This window comes from Megachile rotundata, chromosome 4 (genome assembly GCF_050947335.1).
Source record: "Megachile rotundata isolate GNS110a chromosome 4, iyMegRotu1, whole genome shotgun sequence".
NCBI classification, from domain to species: Eukaryota; Metazoa; Arthropoda; class Insecta; order Hymenoptera; family Megachilidae; genus Megachile; species Megachile rotundata.
The window spans coordinates 15,216,249-15,241,449 of NC_134986.1; the positions used below are offsets into that span (position 1 = coordinate 15,216,249).

Sequence of the window (25,201 nt, forward strand, 5' to 3'; positions counted from 1 at the left end):
TTTTTATGAGAAAAGAAATTTTATTGATAACATAGAGGTGATCAAACCGGTATAAACAGTATGTATAAAAGTATAAAAAATAAATAGCGAGGGCGTTGCAATTCCTGCAAGTCTTAATGAGAGCGAATTTATCGTAATGCGTTTCAATCGTTTAAAAACGCGATTATGAATCCAATGATAATAACATTACTAGTGACATACAATGATAATAATAATTGACGTTGTACACACTTAATTGTATGATTAATTTCTCTAATCACACAAAACACTTTCATTCATTCATACATCATGCGCGCGCACACATACGATTTCTCATTTTCGAATAATAATAATCAATTCATTGAAACTAAATGGCCGAGATCAAAGCGAGTAACATTCATAAATAAACTAAATCCCACAAAAAATGTGTTACTTGCATTCTAATTTATGATTCGAGTATTTTTCACATTTTTCTTTCGAACATATCTAACATTTTTTTCTAAAAATTATTAGATAGTAATTCAAACACTAACACGTGTATAAGTACATCAAATCAAACTGGAGCAAATAAAAGCATATTCTAAATATTTTTTCCTCTTAAACAAAGCGTTAAAGCTACAGTGAATCGTACTGAAATTTGTTCAATGGGAGTCATACCAGAACATAAATTAGTTATTTTCCATTTGCAAATTACGATCGATTTACGATATTCAACTGTCTGTCTCGCTTCGATTACAAGATATGAAACTAAACGCATCGCTTGTAAAAATAAATGATCGTTTTCAAAAAATACTAACCAACGTTGAAGAAGTCGAACGCTCATCTAACGAAACATCATAGTAGCGTTATTCGAGTATTTTCATGACCCCCTTCGGTTAAATTCTTTTTTATGGCAGTCAATTCGTAGTCTATGTATAATCGTCTGCAATTGTCGAGCTTCGACGACCACGATTGAGGTCAATCGCGTGTAGCAACAGCAGAGATTATTCGAACCTCTCGCACACGTGTTCCGTTTGATAACTCGTTCAGGTTTTTAAAGGGAACTACGCATGCGCGTTGCGCAACACCTTAAGCGCAGCTATGCATTATTTTTGAAAAAATGGCGCGCATTAGCTTTTATCAGAGGCAGGATCAGATGAAGCGAGGGTCGATAAGTAGTTACGATATCTTACAAGATTAATTAATATTGCAATTTGATATATTATTGATGTAATATTATATAAAATTAATTATTATTTATTTTCTACAATATTAATTCGTGTAAAATAATGTTCAAAATATTCTTTTATTTCCCTCTTCTGCATCCGCCCCTGAATGTGTGTACCAAATGTTAGTATTCTAATATTTGTAATGTTTCGTTTTCTAGTTAAGTAATTTTTCATAAAGAGTCGATTCAAATAAAATTATAAATCACACGCGTTAAAATTCACATTTCCAACCGCGAATAAAACTATTCCTGACCTTAAGAAATCGTCCTACGACTTATTTTCCCTTAAAATTCGTTACACAGGAAAATATGGCAGTTACTGTTCCACGTTTGGCTAAGAAACTGAATGCAAAGCAGACATCGGTATCTCGTTCAGAAAGATTAGAATGATTTCGATATTTGAACGATTCATCTGATCAGGCAGTGTTTGGATAAACAATTCGTTAAAAAGAAACCCTCATGCCCCTTAGTATCGATTACTATCCGCGTTAACGTTATCCTAGAAGCTTTTCTGATATGCAATAACAGAAATTTTCGTTTCCGATAATCTCAATAAAAGTTCAATTCACTAGATATCCATGATGGATTCGCGTTAGAAGCACGTATAATTGCTTGGTCACAATTGCATGTGGTCCACCGTTCTCGATTCTTTAAAAATACAATGAGATTTCATTGTCGTTCGCATTTCTTTCTTCACAGCTTTTCACCTCCCCGAAATTGTCTCTATCGACACTTTTAAAACACCCAATCTTCGATTCGCTGAGTGTCTTCGACCTCCACCGATCACCGTAGAGTTTCGAAGCTTCTTTCACGAGAACCGAATCTTCGAAGAATTTCCTTCGCTCGAACAGATGCTTCCTCGCTCATCGCGTGTCTTCACCCAAGCCCGTTTTGAACGAACGCATGGGTCAACGGACGATTGTCAAAAAACGTGTATCGAGCTAATCCCGATCAAGGGACTCCAGATAGATCCTAGTTTCTTCAGGGAGAGACTATCCTTGGCCCGAACCATCGGAACACTGGTCGTCCACCGAACGATGCGTGAACGATAGATCTCGACACGATCAGTGTCATTTCGATTCGTTTTGCCCGCATCCTCTGCTCGAGGATCTCGACGGGGAGATTCTAAGCAGGTACTTGCACCACTGGCCGGTGAATCGGCACTGATATCACGTAGATGTCCAATTTCTCCCCGGAAGTCTTGTCCACGATTTCACCATAGTTCACGGAATCGTACGGAGGTGGCGCGAACAGATGGTACGGAGGAGGCGGTGTCTCGGTGACCACTTGCCCGCCGTTGATCACCTCCGCCCGTTGGGCGTAGGGCACCGTTATTGTCCTTCCACCGCGACGACAACACCACTCGGAACAGCTCACTATGAGGAAGAAGGCCACCAAACCTCCGAAAGAACCGATGTACCACACGATCGACCATGGGTCCAATGGGTTTTGGCTGTCTCCGTCTGGAACCAAAAGAAATTTGTGAGAAGAGAAATTTGGGAGATTTGATGCTTTTTCTTATTATAACATCTTACAATTATTGTTAAAAATTATAATTTCCTTGTGAGAAAAGAAAGGGAGATTTGATGTTATTCAGTCATTAAGTTTTTTCTTATTATAACATCTTACAATTATTCTTAAAAATTATAATTTCCTTGTAAGAAGAGAAAGGGAGATTTGATGTTATTCAGACATGAAGTTTTTTCTTATTATAACATCTTACAATTATTCTTAAAAATTATAATTTCCTTATAAGGACAGAAATTTGGGAGATTTAATGTTACTCAGTCATGAAGTTTTTTCTTATTATAACATCTTACAATTATTCTTAAAAATTATAATTTCCTTATAAGAACAGAAATTTGTAAGATTTGATGTTGCTAAGTAATGATATTTTTTCTTACTACACATCTAACAATTATGCTCGAAAATTATAATTATAGCCAACAAAATAAAGCACAGTTAAATTATTAATTATCCATACTAAAAATATTACGATTATTTAGGAGACTTAGAGATCGTGTTGCTTCGTGAATTTTCATAAGTATCCGATAAAGCCGACACAACCGAAATATCATAAGCGTAGCACAGATTAGATTTGCTAAAAATAAAATGTCAATCAAATTGTTAGATATCGACCACTCGAAGAATTACTCACAGTTATATTTTAAAGAATTGGCATTGGATCTTTGTTAACGTTATTCTCGACGGAAAGAACAGTTTGAAAGTGCATCTATTTTCAGCGGCAGAAAAATTTATTTAACCTCCATAAAACTTTCGTTCAGCGAGGTTCGATTTATTTTTTCAAGCGAAGAATCTGTAGGTCCACTGGGAATAAATTTTGCAGAGAAAGCTACGAAACACTCGATAAAATGATATCCAAGGTAGTGACCCTAAACTCGAGGGTACCTAAGTAATAAATCGTCGTATGTATATTCATACACAGTGGGAGAAGTTAGTTATTGGTTTACTCCGCTGACGTCTTTCGGTACCATCTCCAGAATTAGTTCACAGCCATAAATTCCTCGATAATTTACGGCAAATCTACGTTGCAACTGATTTAGCTCGATTACTCTGATAAAGTGTTATGCAAATTAGTGGGACGGGACTCGTTAATGAGCTCAATGAGAGTTAACTAAAACGATGTGTAGGTTTGAAACGATGTGTAGGTACAAGAGACAATGGGGTTCACACTTTACTAGCGACTGATATTCGAAATTTAATTTGAATGAGAAAAAGATGAGTTGCCACCAACTCCAATGTCTAAGTCTTAAAATCTTTATCTCTCCAAACTTCTAAATTTTTCAGACATCTTCAAATAAAAATTTTCAAGTCCAGCATGAAATTATTGTATGTAGATGTAATCAGCAATATTACATCTTGCCCCGGGTTCTCCAAAATCTAGCGACGGCTATGCGATTCTTTGCCAGTCTAAAAATAATAATCGAAGACTTCGAAATCCTCGTTATTGATTCCGTCGGGAAAACTCGTCGATTTCTCCGCAGATTCTACGAATATAGAATAAACATTATCTAGAAAGTTGTCGAAGTAGACGTCGATCATCGCGACATTAACGATTCCGATGATGGAACGATAACGATTGCTTCTGATACGTGAGGTATTTTTATACGTCTTTTACGAGACGTAATTTCGTATGCACAACGGTACGTCGTACTTGGTCTGACGCGGTATTGTTAATTCATGAATAAACGTCGATGAATTAAGACGTTAATAAACAGGTTTATCGTACGACAATTAACTGAACGTTTATAAGAGAATTAATACGAAACGTTGAAAAATTATACGAAAACGAATGAAAGGATTACTATGTACGATTGTATTGTTCGTGAGGATATCTTAATGATTAATCACGAAATAATCTAGAATCTAGAGGATCAAAGTATTAATTGGATGTATGTACCGTGATTTTATTGCTCGTTAAGGGGATTTAATAATTCTGGAACTTCGGATAATTTAATACACTCGACGCATTAATTACAATGTAATGCAGGAAAACAGGTATTATTACCATTAATATTTTGTAATACCGGCTTTGATTCGAGATAATAAAAATTAGAGCGAACAAAGATACCGTTATAGTGTATTGAACTCTGAACAGAACGCGTGCTAATTCGTTTAGCAGTTTTCTGCTTACGAAAGCGAAGAATCAATTTTTTAACGCCTTACCAACAGGAAGTATTGACGTTTTTCAGTTTTTGATCGTTCAGCAAATATGTACCGACCGACTCGTGAGAACTAATTACACCTCTGATGAACGTTTATTTTAATAGGATTAAATATAGATACGTTACAATCAAATGTGATATGTTACAATCAATGACATTTTCTGCAATTTTCCAATTAACGTCAAATTAACGTAACTTCAGCTAAACACCGTAAGTTACAATAACTTCATTCAGCTTGAGTTACAGTAATTTACCGAAGTCTCGAAGTAAATTACAAGCGATCGTTACCTTACGTAACTTATAATTTAAATTGTTTCTTTATTTCGAGTGGTAGATTAAAGGTTGGCTCGCAATGCACAATATCAAAATTGCTTTTAATCACGAATCGATTAACCTTGTAGCTTCAATCAAATGTATTAAAAAACGGACACATCGATAAACAACGAGTGTTCGTAATAAATCATGATTTTATTCGATGGATTACCAAAAAGAACAGAAGATAATTACCGTTGGACGAGTCTTTCCCTTTGTTCTGCATACTGTCTTCTTTCTCGTTCAGCTCCGATTCGAATTCGATTACGTAGACGGTTGGCTCGTCGTCACGATCATCGTTCGACGAATCGTCCGGGTGTTGTTCGTGGTTGTTATTGGTTTTATGAATCACCTCGTTGGTCTCCAATCGTCGTTGAACGTCGGTCGCATCGTAACTCGACACTCCGTGAACTGCAATAAGACATAAACGTGCGTGTTACAGACACATTCGTGCGGTCATGATAGAGGCTAATTGCTGAAAAATTAAAACCGTCTTGACGGGAACAGTTTCGTGATGTATGGCACAAAACGATTGAGAAACCGGCGGGTGAACCGTGGGACGAGAAACTCTTTAAAAATGTATTCAATCGAAACAAATAATCGTGTTACGTAGGCATACGGTGTAGATCAGATAATCATTCGCACGTCTAGCTCATCTGCAATTATATTTTCTTATATTGCATTCCATTTCCTAATATTGCAAGCACGAGTATCGCGGTGCTCATCTACATTATAAGAGCGAATCATGAGTTCATCGGATATACGAGAGATACATTTGCAACACTCTCAGATTCCTACTAGATTACTAGATTACTGGATTTCTAAATATGTGGATTTCTGAAATTTTATACGGGTCGTTCCATGTCAAATCGATCAGTTTTGGACGTGAGGATTCCTAGATCTCAAATATTTGTAGACTCAAAATATCCCTAGATTCCCAGATCTGAAATATCCGTTGATTCCTAGATCCCAAATATCCCTAGATCCCAAATATACCTAGACTCCAAATATCCCTAGATCCCAATCTCCCTAGATCCCAATCTCCCTAGATCCCAATCTCCCTAGATCCCAATCTCCCTAGATCCCAATCTCCCTAGATCCCAATCTCCCTAGATCCCAATCTCCCTAGACCCCAAATATCCCTAGACCCCAGATATCCCTAGACCCCAAATATCCCTAGACCCCAATCTCCCTAGATCCCAATCTTCCTAGATCCCAATCTCCCTAGACCCCAATCTCCCTAGATCCCAGTCTCTCTAGATCCCAATCTCCCTAGATCCCAATCTCCCTAGACCCCAAATATCCCTAGACCCCAATCTCTCTAGATCCCAATCCCCCATATCCCAATCTCCCTAGTTCCCAATCTCCCTAGATCCCAATCTCCCTAGATCCCAATCTCCCTAGATCCCAATCTCCCTAGATCCCAATGTCTCTAAATCCCAATCTCCCTAAATCCCAATCCCCCTAGATCCCAATTTCCCTAGATCCCAATCTCCCTAGATCCCAATTTCCCTAGATCCCAATCTCCCTAGATCTCACTCTCCCTAGATCCCGATATCCCTATATCCCATATCCCTAGATCTAGATAACCTATACCTACATTCCCATACATATTTTCCACGAGAACGAATTTTTCGAATTATTATATTCACTCAAAACGGTCTTTCCTTTTTTTCGCTTCTCGAGTGGTCTGTCAATAATGATCGTGATCAGTTTTAATACTAATAAGATAAGCGATGACTCGATCAATAAATTCATTAGGGAGCAAATTGATAATTATTATCCACTTTTGAAATTGAATTCAGTCGTATCAATGGTCAATTACGTTTGCACTTCGTGACTTATTATATGCGTAATGAAAGCACGAAGCGTTAGAATAACGGAAGCCATTAATTTATTGCTGCGTCTAATATCAGTCAACGGGGAGAAATATTCGATTATCAGTATCCGAACGATCTCCCCGCGCGTCCGTATCGCGAGAGACACGTACAGGAAATAAAATAAAACGATAATTCCGCAAACGCCGAATTTTTGATCCGAGGATCAGCACGTACGCGCGTACCGGATATCTCGTGATAACACTTATCAATACGAATGGCCTGTCTGCCAGTAATTACGCGAGACGCAACAAGATCATGCCACCAGCAAGTGTTCCGGCACGCTTCTCCATTCCGTGACGAACAGAAATAAAAAATATCTACGAAAATAAACAGACGAAGTTCACACACGCAGAGCTACGAAGATCGCGAAGATGTTGAACTCGTGTATCGATCTGTTAAAAAACGTGCTTAATCACACGATCTACGGTCTTGTTTGCAGATAACGAGATACAGAAGAACGACTCGTATTCGTCGGTGAATCGAGACACTTCTGGCGCCAACCACCGAGACGTGGGCAATGTACATATTTAACCCCCCATTGCCGACGATTAACACGTGAACTTGTCAACGTTTCGATACATAATCTAATTAGAATACATTATCTGAAGAACAGTAGGTCCTCGACTCGTGATATTGTGTAATACCTTTCATAATACATGAGCCTTGTGTCTATTTATTCCGTGTGCATGCTTGTATTAACATGCTGATGAGTGAACAACATTTTGGGGCCTTGAGCTCGATACGTACAAAAACAGTAATTTCGTCACAGTAACACTTTACGTTCGTACAATGAGTCTAGTTGCATCAAATTATATTTTCGAAAATTTTGCAAATCTGGACTTTGTGAGTTTCTTCTGGAATTTCTTATTGTTTGCTAGTGGAAATTGTGGGGGTTTGACTAATTTTTGGCTGATGTGGGAATTTTGGGAGTTGGGTATTTGGGAATTTGGGAATTGGGGAAGGTGGGAATTGGGGAAGGTGGGAATTGGGGAATGTGGGAATTGGGGAATGATGGAATTGAGAAATGTGGGAATTGGGGAATGTGGGAATTGGGGAATGATGGAATTGAGAAATGTGGGAATTGGGGAATTTGGGTATTGGGGAATGTTGGAATTGGGGAATGTGGGATTTGGGGAATGTGGGAATTGGGGAATGTGGGAATTGGGGAATGTGGGAAGTGGGGAATGTGGGAGTTGGGGAATGTGGGAATTTGGGAATGTGGGAATTGGGGAATATTGGAATTGGGGAATGTGGGAATTTGGGAATGTGGGAATTAGGGAATGTGGTAATTGGGGTATGTGGGAATTGGGGAACGTGGGAATTGGGGAATGTGGGAATTGGGGAATGTGGGAATTGGGGAACGTGGGAATTGGGGAACGTGGGAATTGGGGAATGTGGGAATTGGGGAATGTGGGAATTGGGGAATGTGGGAATTGGGGAATGTGGGAATTGGGGAATGTGGGAATTGGGGAATGCGGGAATTGGGGAACGTGGGAATTGGGGAATATTGGAATTGGGGAATGTGGGAATTGGGGATGGCTGGAATTGGGGAATGTGGGAGTTGGGAAATGTAGGAATTGGGGAATATGGGAATTGGGAAATGTGGTAATTGGGAAATGTGGGAATTAGGAAATGTGGGAATTGGGGAATGTTGGAATTGGGGAATATGGAAATTGCAGAATGTGCCTTTGTAAATTTCTTCATTTGCACATTACGTGTCCTACGTTTAATATTTCCGCCATCTCAGATAAGGTAAAAATGAAATTTCGAAGAACAAGTTCTGTCATGAATTTATTTCGCGAAACGAGGAGACTTTAAGCGCACTTCCGTTTCAAAGTTGCCGCGAACTTCGGATGAAAAGTTTATCAACGAGATAGAGCGGAGTAATACGAACGTTCCACGAGGTATTTCTTCAGCAACTATGAAACAAACGCATTACGAAGTAGGTTGTTCCTTTTAAAGTGATAGGAAAATAGCATTGTTAGGCCGTATAAATAACTCCGGCAAGTATCCCGTGGTTTCTTTACGTTTCCTGCCCCATTCTATCGCGAAACGGGCCAGGTATCATTATTTCTCGGAACAACTTGACGAACTTTCCTTCGAACAATGGTCTCGTAGTTTTCTCAAATTTCAAGCACGATTTCACGAGTCCCATTGAAACATATTCTTCTTCGACTTATTAGCTTGTTACGTATCAATATGATATAACAAGTCTGACATAGTTTCGTGAAAAACATTGTGAAACACCACTTGTGGCACATCAATTTGTAGTTTGAAGTTTGATAAAAATGTTTGCGAATGTTTTCAATACGAAATCGTAAAGTAATGGCTAAACAATGACTCTGAGTATAAAGTCTGATGTTTCATGACATAAAAATTGCACAAAATGGCACTTGGGATGTATCAATTTCAAGCTTGAAGTTTAACAGAAATATCTATGTAAATATTGAATAAGTATTTTTAATAAAAAATAATTATATCAAGCAACGGTCAATATCGAAACATGTAAAGTTCGATGAAGTTTCATGACATAAAAATTGCACAAAATGGCACTTGCGATGTATCAATTTCAAGCTTGAAGTTTAACAGAAATACCTATGTAAATATTGAATAAGTATTTTTAATAAAAAATGGCTGATATCAAGGTCAACATCAAAACATGCAAAGTCCGATGAAACGCGATGTAAAAGTCGCACAAAATGGCACACATTCGATAAAAATAATACAAAGATTGCACCGATATTTTTAATATAAAATGTCCACATAATTAAACGAATTTGCGAAATAAAAAGCATGTTCCGTTGAATAAATGAGTAATAATTTCGAAACATAACAAGTTTGATATGATTTGATAACATAAAAGTATCGTGCAGCGGAATGCATATTGTGTCACCACTATTTTGACAACATCACGATATCTTGTTGCATGAGTCGTAAAGTCCTTTCGAAAATATTCCACATTTTTTTGCAACGATCGTCCGCAGATAAGAAACCCGTTCTATATTCTTAACCTTACTCCCTGTTGACAGTATGGATTTGATCGGTTCATAATAATTATTAAACTCTTTGTTTACAATTTGGATTATGCCGATTAATTTACGGACGTATTTTCCACTTTTTGACTCATCGTGTCCCATTACGACGCAATGTCTGGTGAAATTACCGTGAATCGATTCGAGTTAATTATAAACGATTCCACGGAGAATCGACGAACGTTTCGAGAATCACGTACGCATTCTCCTTAAAAAAATAATGACTCGTAAAGGAACGAGTAATCTTTATATGGTGAATCTGGGAGACTTAAACTTTAACCTCCAGTAACCTTTTATGTATCTACGCTCCCACATTAAAATTATCTATTCTAAACATCTACACTTTAATTTTTAAATTCAACCTCTTCAATATATGAATCATCAAGATTTTAATTTTGTAATTAAGATTTGATCAAAATTAACATTTTGTCAAACTGAAATAAAGCACCGAAATTAAAATTGGTGAATCCTATTAAATATTTAATACGGAAATAACCTCTGGCAGAATAAAATATTTATCCGAGTTTTATAAAGCGTCCGATCGATAGTGTCGGAGGTATTTAGACCTGAAAGGCTTATCTTGATGCAACCTTCGAAAACACGATTACCCTGAACGAGAAATTGCCGAGGATTCACATCGTTCCCAATATTGACGAGGTAAATCAAAGAGCTGAAACGAGATTCGTAGCCTACGTGTCCCGAAGATATTTCGTCTCAAGAAATAAGAAACTGGTTAGAACGAACGAGATGAGAAAACGAAGGGGTCCAAACGAACCGATGGCAAATATTTAAATATGACGATGGTTTGTGCAAAACAAACTATCCTTTTTTTGTTAACCCTCGTTTTTTATGAAGCCTCGTGACACGAGTCAAACAACCGTAATCTAAAAATAAGAATTCAGTAAAGTTAGAAATTCGTAGATTACAATACTTGATCATAATTTGTAACATTAATATAAAATATTGTAATTTATATTGAATATTGTAATTGAAGCCTCGTTTCGTTTAAAATTTTCTCATCGCGATATCGACAAAAATGAGTAAGAACCTTGGGGGGCTTAATCCGAGCACAATCCAGTCTCTGTCGATCAAGGACCGATCTCGTGGCTGCTTTCTCTCTCGTTTCGTATTTTAATTACGTACTTCTGGAAATTAGAGTCACGAGAAACGATACGCAATACTCGACGAGCGGGTTTGTGAATCAATATCGTACAAAAGGTGAGCGTTGAATATACGTTGAATTGAATCATCTAATGGCAGGTTTACAACGAAACAATACACCTCAGCCGAGGGAGTTGCTTAGAAACATTAACCATGTACGTAACCGGTATTCAAATAAACCGCCGTTAAATACGAAGAAAGAAGACCGGGTCAAAGGGAATTACGAAGCGGACGATGCCATTTCATTTCTATCGGCAGCTGAAGAAATAAAGCGGTACAGACGACCCGCGGTAAAAAAAGAAACAAAAACCATCGTTGTTTCGAAAGGTGTTGCAAGTATTCCCATAAACCCGAAGTAATTAAAATCGAAACACGGTCCCGTTTTGTACCTTTCACTCGGTACACCGTTACGTTATACCGGTAACATTTTCTTCTTCTTTTTTTCGGTCGAGACGAACTGTTTCAAAAAATTCTGTACCTCAGTTCGTTTGACGGGTTACATAAAACATTACAGTAGAATTACTGCATTATGTAAACATATGAACAAAAATAAACAACACTTGATAGAAACGACCGTTCTTCTTCAAACGGCGCCATAGGGATCATTTCACTTAACCAAGACGAATAATTTAAGCAGAAAGTGTATTTTGCGTAGTGTTGTTTCGCTAATTACTAATATAGGGACTTACAGATCTCGATATTTCATGATTTGGGGATTCGGAATCTATGGACTCCGGTGTTAGGAATTAGAGATCTAGGAACTCTGGAATTCGGGATTTGGGATCTAGGGATATTCGGGGTCTAGGGAATTTTGGGAAATTAGGGATTTTGAAATATAGGGAGTTTTGGGAAATTGGGGAATTCGGAATCCAAGGAATTTCTGGAATTTGGGATCTGGGGAGTTTGGGGTCTGGGGAGTTCGGGATCTAGGGAATTCGGTGAATCTAGGGAATTTCTGGAGACTGGGGAATTTGGAATCTTGGGAATTTCTGGAAACTGGGGAATTTGGAATCTGGGGAATTCGGTGAATCTAGGGAATTTCTGGAAACTGGGGAATTTGGAATCTGGGGAGTTTGGAATCTTGGGAATTTCTGGAAACTAGGGAATTTGGAATCTGGGGAATTCGGTGAATTTAGGGAATTTCTGGAAACTGGGGAATTTGGAATCTAGAGAATTTGGAATCTTGGGAATTTCTGGAAACTAGGGAATTTGGAATCTGGGGAATTCGATGAATTTAGGGAATTTCTGGAAACTGGGGAATTTGGAATCTAGGGAATTTGGAATCTTGGGAATTTCTGGAAACTAGGGAATTTGGAATCTGGGGAATTCGGTGAATTTAGGGAATTTCTGGAAACTGGGGAATTTGGAATCTTGGGAATTTCTGGAAACTAGGAAATTTGGAATCTAGGGAATTTCTGGAAACTAGGGAATTCGGAATCTGGGGAATTCGGAAGCTATGGAATTTCTGGAAACTAGAGAATTTGGAATCTGGGGAATTCGGAATCTATGGAATTTCGGATCTAGGGAAAATCTGGAAACTAGGGAATTCGGAATCTAGAGAACTTCAGATCTAGGGGATTTTGGGAACTAGGGAATTTGGAATTTATGGGATTTCGGGAAACTAGGGAATTGGAAATTTAGAGAATTTAGAATATTAGGACTCTTGGGTCTCGAGTATTTGGGAATCTAGGGAATTTGAGACGCAGCGAATTTAGGCTATAAGGATATCGCAATTTAGTGATTTTATATCCGAGAATTTGGGAATTTAGAAATTCGGGGATCTAGAGAGTTAGGAATCTACGAATTTTTAATTTAAAGGTCTGAGAACTTGTTACCTATTTGTAGAAAATACCTAAATTTTCTATTTATAGAAAATATCAAAGTAAACGCAAAATGAATTTTATCCTAAGTAATGGTAAATACGTGTTTGACGATTATGAACAAGACGGAGATGCTCTTTTAATAGGATGCAGTTTCCATTCGCAAGCTTTGAGCAGCAAATTCGCAATTAATCGTAACAACAAAAGGCATCAGGATCTGAAACGTGACTACGCGAATGGAAGTTCATAGAAGAACGTAATCACGCGTAGTAAGACGGCTGATTAACGGCGAACGTACATGTCCAATTCGTCCAGGAATAGTACAATGGAAAACAATTTTACAACAGAGTCAACAAGGACTTCGCTATTAGTCAACGATACATAGACACGTTGCGCAATGGAGTATGCGATTCACGTATCGCGTCGGAAATATGCAGAAGAATCATCCGCGAGAAGAAATATACGCAGAATCGGCAACAAAATCTAGAGAACTTTTGATACGAATAGATGTGCAATTAACGGTGACAAATAGTCGATTGAAATTGAGCACCGATCGATTCACAATCGGACCTGCGAGCGAGACTTTAATCGTAATTGTCCATCGAACGATATACTAATTGCGAGGCAAAATTGAATTCTTCTATCAACTTGTCCATTCGAAGACTCTTTAATCGAAGTTCTGCTTAAATGGAATTTTGACAAAAGGTGTTTTAACGTCCCACTACATTTTCACGTTCGAAGTTCAAATATTATATAAAATTCAGGAACAAAAAACAGGACAGTAGTTACACAGTCGGTTCATTAAAAAGTAATTAATCATTCAGTCATAAATTAAAGAAGTGATGTAATTTTTCGCTAAACGTGACTTCGTACGAACACGTGTACCAAGAATTTCCACGAGTTTTATTCAAGATTTTCGACTTTCGACCGCTCGTTCAGAGTCGATAGTGCCTAATTTACCGGAGATAATATCAACGATTTATCGTGCGCAATAATATGTTTTCGACAGATTACAAAGAGCGATCAGATTTTTGAAGAAAATTATTTCTAGAAAGCGACGGAAAGATGTTTACTCTTCCGACTTTCTTACGTAAAATTTGAACGACCATGCAGCGAAATTCTTGGCAATTCGCCAATACGATACACAGCAGCTCTATCGAACATAGTATCTGATCGCATCTGCTAATTCGATCATGAATGAGCAGAGAGATTCACCTTCTGCCACTCTGACCAAAGATAGGGAAACATCACGTAATTACTGTAATTAAACGTGATGCTTACTCGTTACATCGGATAATAACGCATGAATAATCATGTAACTCGTATTACATAATTACGTATGCACATCGAATAATATTTCCTAGAATGATTTACATTCAACGTAACTTTTAGCACGTTCAGAATCCGTTGTCCAGTTAGATAATTTTATCATATTTCATACAACACATATTCCATACATTGTTTCCTTTTTTAGAACGTGCGCTCTAGCGAAAGTAATCTTATTGCAGTAAAAAATTTGTTTAAACGTTTGCTCAAATTGAATAGCAATATAATAAAACAATAACAAATAAAATAGCAAAAAAAATTGTAGTGTAAGAAAGGTCACTGTAACATTAAAAGTAGCAAATAGATTTAGATGTGGTCGTACGTGGGATAGATTCATAGAGTTCGGTGAATCTGCCGAAAAATGTACAATTATCTCGAATCTTTGTTCGAGAGGAAGACCTTCGAACAAGATCCTTTTGTTTTCGGGCCGTAGTCCGGCCGAGAAACTTGGCCACGTACCAACTTTCACGTTCGTCCGTGTATTATTATCGGAAGTATTGTTACCTGCTTGAAGTGTACATCCATTGTTCGTGGTGCACGTGAACAGACAAGAGTCTCACTAGACTTTTGTCGGATTCCGGGTCGAAGGGACGACCCTTCTTTGCTGCTGTTTCAAAGTCGACCGTGTGCTAGATCTACCCATGATCGAGATAATACATGGATCTATATTTGTCGACCGACAATAAATATCTTTGGGTCAAAGGGTTGTTGGTTTATGACCACGAATTAAGTATATCTCTTTTTTCTTTGAATGTTGATTGTGTGGAAGGGTAATTATATGAGAATAGGGGAGTACTTTTCTGTTCATAGGCACTGGTCTTCTTCTGCGTCGAGTGAGATGTGGAAGATAGGGCTTCTCTAATTTTTTGATTCCTTCAGGTTTTAATTTTCAAATTTTCAAATTTTCAAATTTCCAAATTCTCACATTCCCCAATTCCTACATTCCCCAATTCCCACATTTCCCAATTCTCACATTTCCCAAGTCTCACATTTCCCAATACCCACATTCCCCAATTTCCACATTCTCCAATTCCCACATTCTCCAATTCCCATATTCCCCAATTCCTACATTTCCCAATTCCCATAATCCCCAATTTCCACATTCCCCAATTTCCACATTCCCCAATTCCTACATTCCCCAATTCCCATAATCCCCAATTTCCACATTCCCCAATTTCCACATTCCCCAATTCCCATATTCCCTAATTTCCACATTCCCCAATTTCCACATTCCCCAATTTCCATATTCCCCAATTCCCATATTCCCCAATTCCCATATTCCCCAATTCCACAACTCCCCAATTCCCAAGTCCCCAAATCCCCAAATCCCCAAATCCCGAAATCCCCAAATCCCCAAATCCCCAAATCCCCAAATCCCCAAAATCCCCAAAATCCCCAAATTCCCAAATCCCCAAATCCCCAAACCCCCAAATCCCCAAATCCCCAAATCCCCAAATCCCGAAATCCCCAAATCCCCAAATCCCCAAATCCCCAAATCCCCAACTTCCAAAATTCCCAGATCAACTCAAAAATTTCTCAAACCTCCAGAATTTCCACTAACAAATAATAACAAATTCATTTGTCCAACAGAATATCTGTCGTAGCTATAAATGGAATACTGGCAATAGATCTAAAATTACCGTACAAATTATCGTCGAGCTGTCTGTATTCATGATACAAATATCGGAGAAGACACTTGCTGATGCAACGAGCGTACAGTTTTGTATTCACGTGGCAATTTTTGCACGAACGGGGACAGTTGCTCGATGTTGCGAATACAGCTACGGCTACGAAGTATAACGGTTTCCTGGAGCTCTTGTAGCGTGCTCCACGTGTAATAGAAACGTTAACACATCCTTGGAACCCGTTGTAGAAACTTCAACCGGGACAACCGGTCAACTAGAAATTTAGCGAACGGATTAGGATAGTACTTCAGCTCGAACTGGAACAGCCATTAATTCATACGAGTCAAAGTAGATGAACTCTTATCGTTTGTACTGGAAATGTATCGGTTTATATATTGTTAGAGATTTAGATCCTGGGATGCTTAGTATTTATCTAGGTTTAGATATAGATATGTATGTTATTAGATAAATGTATTCCTAGTTACCTATATTTCTAATTACCTGTATTATCAGGTATCTGCATCTTTAGATATGTACCTACACATTGGCGTATATCAGACATCTACATATGTAACATGTATGAAGATGTGTATGTGCATCTCTAGATATATACTTACATATTGGTATATATCAGACATCTACATATGTAACATGTATGAAGATGTGTATGTGCATCTCTAGATATATACCTACATATTGGTATATATCAGATATGTACATATGTAACATGTATGAAGATGTGTATGTGCATCTCTAGATATATACTTACATATTGGTATATATCAGACATGTACATATGTAACATGTATGATGATGTGTATGTGCATCTCTAGATATATACCTACACATTGGCATATATCAGACATCTACATATATAACATGTATGAAGATGTGTATGTGCATCTCTAGACATACACCTACACATGTGCATATATTAGTCATCTACATATGTAACATGTATGAAGATGTATATCTGCATCTCTAGATATATACCTACATATTGGTATATATCAGACATCTACATATGTAACATGTATGAAGATGTATACGTGCATCTCTAGATATATACCTACACATTGGCACATATCAAACATCAACATATGTAACATGTATGTCCTCAGGTATGAACCAGATACACCTACATACCTGGATCCTCAGATGCCTAGTAAAAAATTCGTTGTGCCTGCACGAAACGATCAAACATACACACAGAGTTTCGAGTGCCTCGATGCAATAATTTCCTAAAAATGACCTTTACGAATGCACCTCGAAGTGTGAAAGAGATCGAAAGATCGAACGTGGGTCGGTTAAAGGGGTTCATTATCGCGGTTTGGTCGATCCGAAGTAGGAGAAATTTGCAAACGGTCGCTCATTATCGCGATCTGGAATTACTGAATTTCTTCGAGAGTTAGATGCTGGTGAAAGGTCGTAATAGCGGCTTCGTTAACCGGTTTCGTGGCCACCAACGCGAATCATTTCCTCCGCTTCCTGGCAAAAACCTGGGCGGCTTTCGTTTAACCAGCTGTTACAGCTGTTACCGATTCGACGACAATATCACGTGGAACCTGTGTTCCCGTTGTTTTACACGTCACCTCCATTCGGAGCAGAGATTTTTGTCCCGAAACAAAAGAAGCAACTTGCAACGATCGTGCAGATTTTGCGAGATAGCAACACTCGCATTGAAAAATGGAACGATCGTGTAATTGCAGCGGCTCCTGTTACACGACCGTTTTCACAGTCGAGAACGTATCTGGTGCGATGGTATTCGCTTTTAATTGCAACGAATTAAATTTTTGATAAGATAGGAAGAGTCCCGTTTTAACTTTGAATGCAGTCGTTTCGTTAGCGGTTTTTCTCCGGGCGAGGATTAAGTTTTATTACGCAGCGATTGACCCCCATGGTAGTCAACGCGTTAATGGATTCTCGATTGGTACAAGGTTCGCCAGTAAAAGTCTGACAACCGGTTCTTGCACACATATCTGGAAGTTTCGTCGAGGATCCAAAACGGCGATCAGTCTTTTTAGACTTTGATTAAACGTTCGATTTATTTGTTCGGCCTTTTATCAACGTACATGAAAACAGATAAAGTGGGGATCACTATGTATGCTGTAGTACGAAACGAATTCAAAGAACGGATGCGAAGTAATTCGGAATCGGGGAATTACAAAAATCTTCACGGATTTCGTAGAAAAAGACTGTTTGAAAAATCTCAAAGCAACGCCGCTGATATCGTTAAGAAAGTAATATCAGCAGGTAATTAACCCGGCTTTTTTGCAATTTGTCCAACGATCAGCGATAGATACGTAAAGCCTATATGCAGATAAGATCGAGGAATTTCGTTATGTCTCGATTTATGATCCACGATAAAACTTGCGTACGCTATCACGTTTATTATCTCACGAGGTGCAGTGAAATTTCCAGAAGTATATTCGTACCTTGCAGGAGGCGTGTTTCGAAAGGAATTCCTCGCAAATGTAAGCGTCATACTTGTTTGCGGAGCTGATCACTCCGGTGATCGTTGCCGGTTCGTTTTCTCGATTTTTCGTCAGGTTACGACATCTTTTTTCTCTCGTGCAACGCACGATACGCGCGGTCTCGAATGATCCGCGCTGGATCAGGCTATTAATCAAACTCGTGACTCGCGCGATTCATCAATCGATCTAAATCATACGGAAATGCATAGTTTGTACAAGCCGGTAACGCAGAGACAATCTCCAACGGAGAATACCATAATGTCGATGGAAAAAACTTATGCACGTATATCAGCTATGTTTCGTCTAGCGCCGTTTTGCTATGCGTTATATGCACATGTTACTGAGCTTGAAGATTTATGTTCCAAGTGTAACATACTCGATATTACATTGTTAAAGCGTGGCGTACGATGTTATCCTTGTTTTATGTATTTTAGATCCGGATATCACTAGATCATGATATTTCTAAGCCTTGAAATCTCTTTACGATAACTCTAGATCTCAGTATGACTAGATATTTCTAAACACCAATATTCTTCGATACCGAAGTTCCTAGATAATACTTTTAGATGCCAATATCTCCAAATTTCAATTCCCTAGATTTCGAATCTCTAGATATAAAACTCCCTAGCTATCAAATATTTCTAGATCCCGAATCCCCTAGATTTTTAATATTACTAGATACCAAATTCTCTAGATTACAAAAATCACTAGATTCCAAATTCCCTATATTCTAAATATCACTAGATTCCAAATTCTCTAGATTACAAATCCCATAGATCCCAAATATTACTAGATTCCAAATAGCACTAGATTCCAAATTTCCTAGATTGCAAATATTACTAGATTCCAAATTTCCTAGATCCCAAATATCACTAGATTCCAAATTTCCTAGATTCCAAATCCCCTATATTCCAAATATCACTAGATTCCGAATATCCTAGATTCCAAATATCACTGGATTCCAAATCCCCTAGATTCCAAATTTCCTAGACTCCAAATATCACCAAATTCCAAACTCTCTAGATTCCGAATCCCCTAGATCCCAAATATCATTAGATTCCAAATTTCCTAGATTGCAAATATCACTAGATTGAAAATTCCATAGATTCCAAATATCAATAGATTCCAAATCCCCTAGATTCCAAATTTCCTAGACTCCAAATCCCCTAGATTTCAAATATCACTAGATTCCAAATTTCCTAGACTCCAAATATCACCAAATTCCAAACTCCCTAGATTCCAAATTCCCTAGATTCCAAATTCCCTAGATTCTAAATATTATTAGATTCCGAATTCCCTAGATCTGAAATTCCCCATGCCCAGAATCCCTGAATATCTGTTTCCCTACATCCGAAACCCCTAGATCTGGAATTCCCAGATCCCTAAGTTCCGATATGCCTCGATATAATATTCCCTTATCTCAAAACCCTCATATAGGAATGTCCCTAGTACTGAAAATCTCGAAATGTTCACTATCCATTGGACAAAGTACGTTTATGTTCCAGTGAAGTATAAAAATAACATGTCAATAACTAATAATTGAACTGGCTATACGTCTAGTTACGAATATCTGATTTCACTGTGCTGGTCGACGCGTTAACTAGCTATCGAGAATAGATCGTATCTCGATACTTTCTCCATGACCCAACAGCTTCGATATTTATTGTTTCTGTTCCCGATACCGAGGGGAAACTCGCCTTAAGGCGTGCAAGCACATGCAAGCTTTTCTGCAACTGCAGCAGTTCACCACAATATCCAATCGACTGAGACCTAGCCGGGGTTTAAAAGGGCCTCTGGCTAGCTGCCAATAGGGCTGACAGAAAACGACAAGCTCGTTAACGAATAACCGGCGACAATTAAGGTAAACGAATCGATCGGGCCAGGGTATTTAACCACGACCAGGTCGAAGTGGTTGCGAGTGCAATTAACCGGCAGAATCGAATTCATTTGCTTTCGTCTCGTTGCGCTTCTGTTCCCTGTTTTCGGTTCCCCGCCGACGAGGAAAATCGACTGTTCCGTCACCGATATCGTTCAACTTGTGTCTCGATGATTCTTGTACCTTCTTTTTTCTTCCTTTTGATCGTCAAGTGGCTAATCTTTAACGCGTTCACTGTCGCGAAAATGGATTTCTGCCGCCGAGGAGAAAATTCGCCACTTTTCTGCCCCGCTATTTATACGAGCGCGCTGATGTTCTCGAAGCACCCGAGAATGATTTATACACTGGAATCTGTCGTGGCGCGAAGGTAACATGCATCATGTGTAAATAATGAAAAGATATACGATTGTTTTTAAGTAGCTGTTGTGAACCGTTTTCGTTTCTTTTACATTGGAAATTCATGACGGTTATATTTTATAATATGATTATTTTCTGCACGTTTTTCATACGTGTAAGGTTATTGTCGTTGCAGTAAAGTTTAGCAATTATTATTGTAATGTACAATGCGACTGTGTAATATACAACGTAATGTGATTGTTGCTACACAATCAGCTTTTTCGAGGTCTTTTGTATACCGTGAAATTAAAAAAGACGATATCTTTATTTACAAATATTGTTGAAGATAATTTGAGGAACATACTGATACCTCTTGATAGAAAATAATATACGGTTTTGTTTTCATATAAGCGAGACGGATTCGCGGTTTCCATAATTTATGTCTTTTCGTCTGGTTTCGGAGGTAAAAGTCGTGATAAATCTTTCTGTAAGTTGCAATCGCGTTTCCAATAAAGTACATGAATTTAAAACAACCCTTCTATTAGTATCTCATTTAATATTCTTCGTATTTCGGTCGTAATTTGACCCACATTCTAACCTACCGATCCCAGCCACTCTAACTGATTTTAATCCTAAGTAATCACTGTACATCTTAAATTTCTCGGTTGACAGGTGGAAAAACTCTTAAATAAAGAATTACGATACCGTTATCTATATAATAATTAAAAAGATACTTATGATAATCGAAGTCAGGTGTCCAATGAAATCGTAGCATCGATAATCGATGAAGAACTGATTTATCAATCGACGAAGATTGCACAACGTACTTTCCACAGTTTTATCGTTCGAGACAAAAGTTTTCCGTACGAAATAATTAATTTCGGTCGTAAAGTTGCGAATATATTGAACATGTTCGATTATCAAGAATCGGAAAATCGTTTGCTTTGATTTTGTAACTCAAACGAACCATCGATATCGAAGCTTTTAATAAACCTTGATCGATCGAACTTATCAAGCTCTAGTGTCGTGTGAAATTAAAGTGGTAGAAATAAAAAACGAAGGTGTCAGACGGATCGATCGCACGGCGAGATTGTCTTGTTCGAATCAAACTGATCAAAGATTCGAGTCGTCGAGCGAATCTAGCGAAAAAGAAAGGAATTCCTTGTTCTCGACATTTTCTGCTACGAGTTTAAACTTGGTAGTTGTGGTAGATGGAGTTTGAGACACGGAGATTGATCTTGGGTTCTCGTGACCCCGCTCATTAACGGAATTAGTCACACGAAATTTGCACGTGGATTGATAAATCATCGTCGAACATCCGCGAGTGATTCTGCTATTTTCGAAGGTTTCCTACGTAAAGATTACTCTTCCCATAAAGAGAAGAGTAATTCTTGCATTAAAAAATCGTACAAGGCAAATTAATAGTCGATAAAAGATCTCGAACAATAGATACCCTTGCATCGAACACCAGCGAAGTTAAATGATCACCCATTGATCCGAAGTTTCATAATCGGTATACGTTAATTAACATTCGATTGTATCGACTCGTTCGATTAATTCAGAATAGCGCACAGAGATAGAAGTCTTACGATGATAAAACTCATCGTCGGCGAAGAAGAAAAAATAAATTCTAATCTGTTCGATCACAATAAAATTGCTTTAATCCCCCGACAAAATGAGATCGATTAGCGGAGATCGTTGATATTGTCATTTTTAACGAACGTTAATTAACATTTTCCACTCCCACTGCACTGCGAATTGTTTATCAGTTTAACATCGATAAACAAGCTATTCATCGGTTATTTTTGTTCTTTATTTTTTAACATCGGTTGCGAATAATGGGTAGCCTCTTGCACGGTGAGGTCGATAAGCTTTTATCTGGCTTAGGTTAGGTTTTACTAATGTCAAGTTTTTAAAATAGATATGATCATATTTTATGATGGTGGTTTGGACAATTTTTACATTGGGGAAATTTGGAGAATTTGGGGGATTTTGGGAGTTCGGGCGTTTGGGGAATTTGGGGTATTTGGGAAATTTGTGGAATTTGGAGAATTTAGGGAATTTTGGGAATTTGAGGAATTAGAGGAATTTGGGATTTGGGGAATTTGGAGAATTTGGAGAATTTGGGGAATTTTGGGAATTTGAGGAATTAGAGGAATTTGGGATTTGGGGAATTTGGGATTTGGGGAATTTGGGATTTGGGGAATTTGGGATTTGGGGAATTTGGGATTTGGGGAATTTGGGATTTGGGGAATTTGGGATTTGGGGAATTTGGGATTTGGGGAATTTGGGATTTGGGGAATTTGGGATTTGGGGAATTCGGGATTTGGGGAATTCGGGATTTGGGGAATTTGGGATTTGGGGAATTCGGGATTTAGGGAATTTGGGATTTGGGGAATTTGAGATTTAGGGAATTTGGGATTTGGGAAATTTGGAATTTGGGAAATTTGGGATTTGGGAAATTTGGAATTTGGAATTTGGGAAATTTGGGAAATTTGGGATTTGGGGAATTTGGGATTTAGGGAATTTGGGATTTAGAGAATTTGGGATTTGGGGAATTTAGGATTTAGGGAATTTGGGATTTGGGGAATTTGGGATTTAGGGAATTTGGGATTTGGGAAATTTGGAATTTGGGAAATTTGGAATTTGGGAAATTTGGGATTTAGGGAATTAGGGATTTAGAGAATTTGGGATTTGGGAAATTTGGAATTTGGGGGATTTGGAATTTGGGAAATTTGGAGAAATGGCTGGTGAAGGTATACAGGGTGCTCCATACAACAGTCGCATCTCAGCTAATTTAAAAAATTTCTATATCTTACAACTGTATTTTTGATGCTATCACTGTTCAGTTATATTAATTTTTACGTATCGTTGCTATTTAATAGAGGTCATTTAACTGTTTGAACAGCATGTATGGCAAATTATAACTTACAAGAAAATATGAATCGTAATTGATAGAACTGACTCGTTATTTTTATTTGTTACTCACATTATTAAATATCATATCAATTATATTATGGAATTATATTATGAAACGTATTTGTACACTTGTAAAAACATTTTCCGTCATTCGATTTCGTTTCTGTCAAAGGTGTTTTTGAAATATTTTGGTCGAACTGAAATCTCTCTCATATAAAAGTAGCGTTAAAAATAGATCATTCTGAAATCGCACATTTCTCGTGCAGCTCATTCGAGAGATAGATTTAACTTACAACGACAGAGGAGAGATGAGAGAATTTGGCTTGAATCGTTGCCACGAGAAATTATGGCAGACTTGGTTGCCTTCCAGAGGTTTTCGTATAATTTCACCTGCTGTCCCCGACCGTCAAACAATTCCGCGAGATCGTTGATAAAATTACAAGTTTACCGATCAGAAATTTCGGACCGCTCTCTTTCTTGTGACGTTATAAAGTCATATGCTCTTTTGGCAACGAGCGTGACGGTGCCGTGACGCAATTTGTGTATCAAATTTAATTGATCGTCACAGTAGGCCGTTGGACGCTGAACGTGGCATTCCTTGCGTGGTTTTCTAGAAATTGTCAGATTTTCAAATTTCTATATCTCTAAACTTCCAAATTCATTTCTATGTTCTCAATTTTTTAATTTCTAAATTCTTGCATTTTTAAATTCTGGAATCTTCATATCTTTAAACTTTCAAATCCTCAAATCTTCACATTTTTGAAGTTCCAAATATCTAAATTTACAAATCTCCAAATATTTAAAGCGCCAAATCTCCAAATCTGCAAATCTGCAAATCCTAAATCCTCAAATCCATAAATCCCAAATTCCCCAATTTGCAAGATCCCCAAATTCCAAATCCCCCAAATTCCAAATTCCCCAAATTCCAAATTCCCTAGATTCTAAATTTCCCAAATTCCAAATCCCCCAAATTCCAAATCCCCCAAATTCCAAATCCCCCAAAATTCCAAATCCCCCAAATTCCAAATCCCCCAAATTCCAAATTCCCCAAATTCCAAATTCCCCAAATTCCAAATTCCCCAAATTCCAAATTCCCCAAATTCCAAATTCCCCAAATTCCAAATTCCCCAAATTCCAAATTCCCTAGATTCCAAATTTCCCAAATTCCAAATCCCCAAATTCCAAATCCCCCAAAATTCCAAATCCCCCAAATTCCAAATCCCCCAAATTCCAAATTTCCCAAATTCCAAATTTCCCAAATTCCAAATTCCCCAAATTCCAAATTCCCTAGATTCCAAATTTCCCAAATTCCAAATCCCCAAATTCCAAATCCCCCAAAATTCCAAATCCCCCAAATTCCAAATCCCCCAAATTCCAAATTTCCCAAATTCCAAATTCTCTAAATCCCAAGTTCCCCAAATTCCAAATTATCACGGTCGACTCTCAAACACTTTCGAACAGCAACAAAACCGCGTCCTACACTATTTATACTGGTTGTTATCAAACACGCGAGAAAGTCACGCACGATCTACCAGAAGCTTCGACAGAAACAGCCTTCGATAATGGAA

General features: G+C 37.9%; 1 protein-coding gene across 1 annotated transcript in view; it reads right to left on the bottom strand.

Annotated features, from left to right (window-relative positions):
* Nucleotides 1–25,201, bottom strand: part of LOC100879597 (uncharacterized) — a 25,885-nt gene continuing 684 nt past the window's right edge. Inside the window, exons 2-3 of the mRNA XM_012286807.2 lie at nucleotides 5,380–5,595; nucleotides 1–2,649 (exon numbers count right to left, since the gene is read on the bottom strand). Coding sequence (XP_012142197.1) covers nucleotides 2,312–2,649; nucleotides 5,380–5,595 — 554 coding nt within the window. The 3' untranslated portion in view covers nucleotides 1–2,311. The remainder of the gene's footprint in view (nucleotides 2,650–5,379; nucleotides 5,596–25,201) is intronic.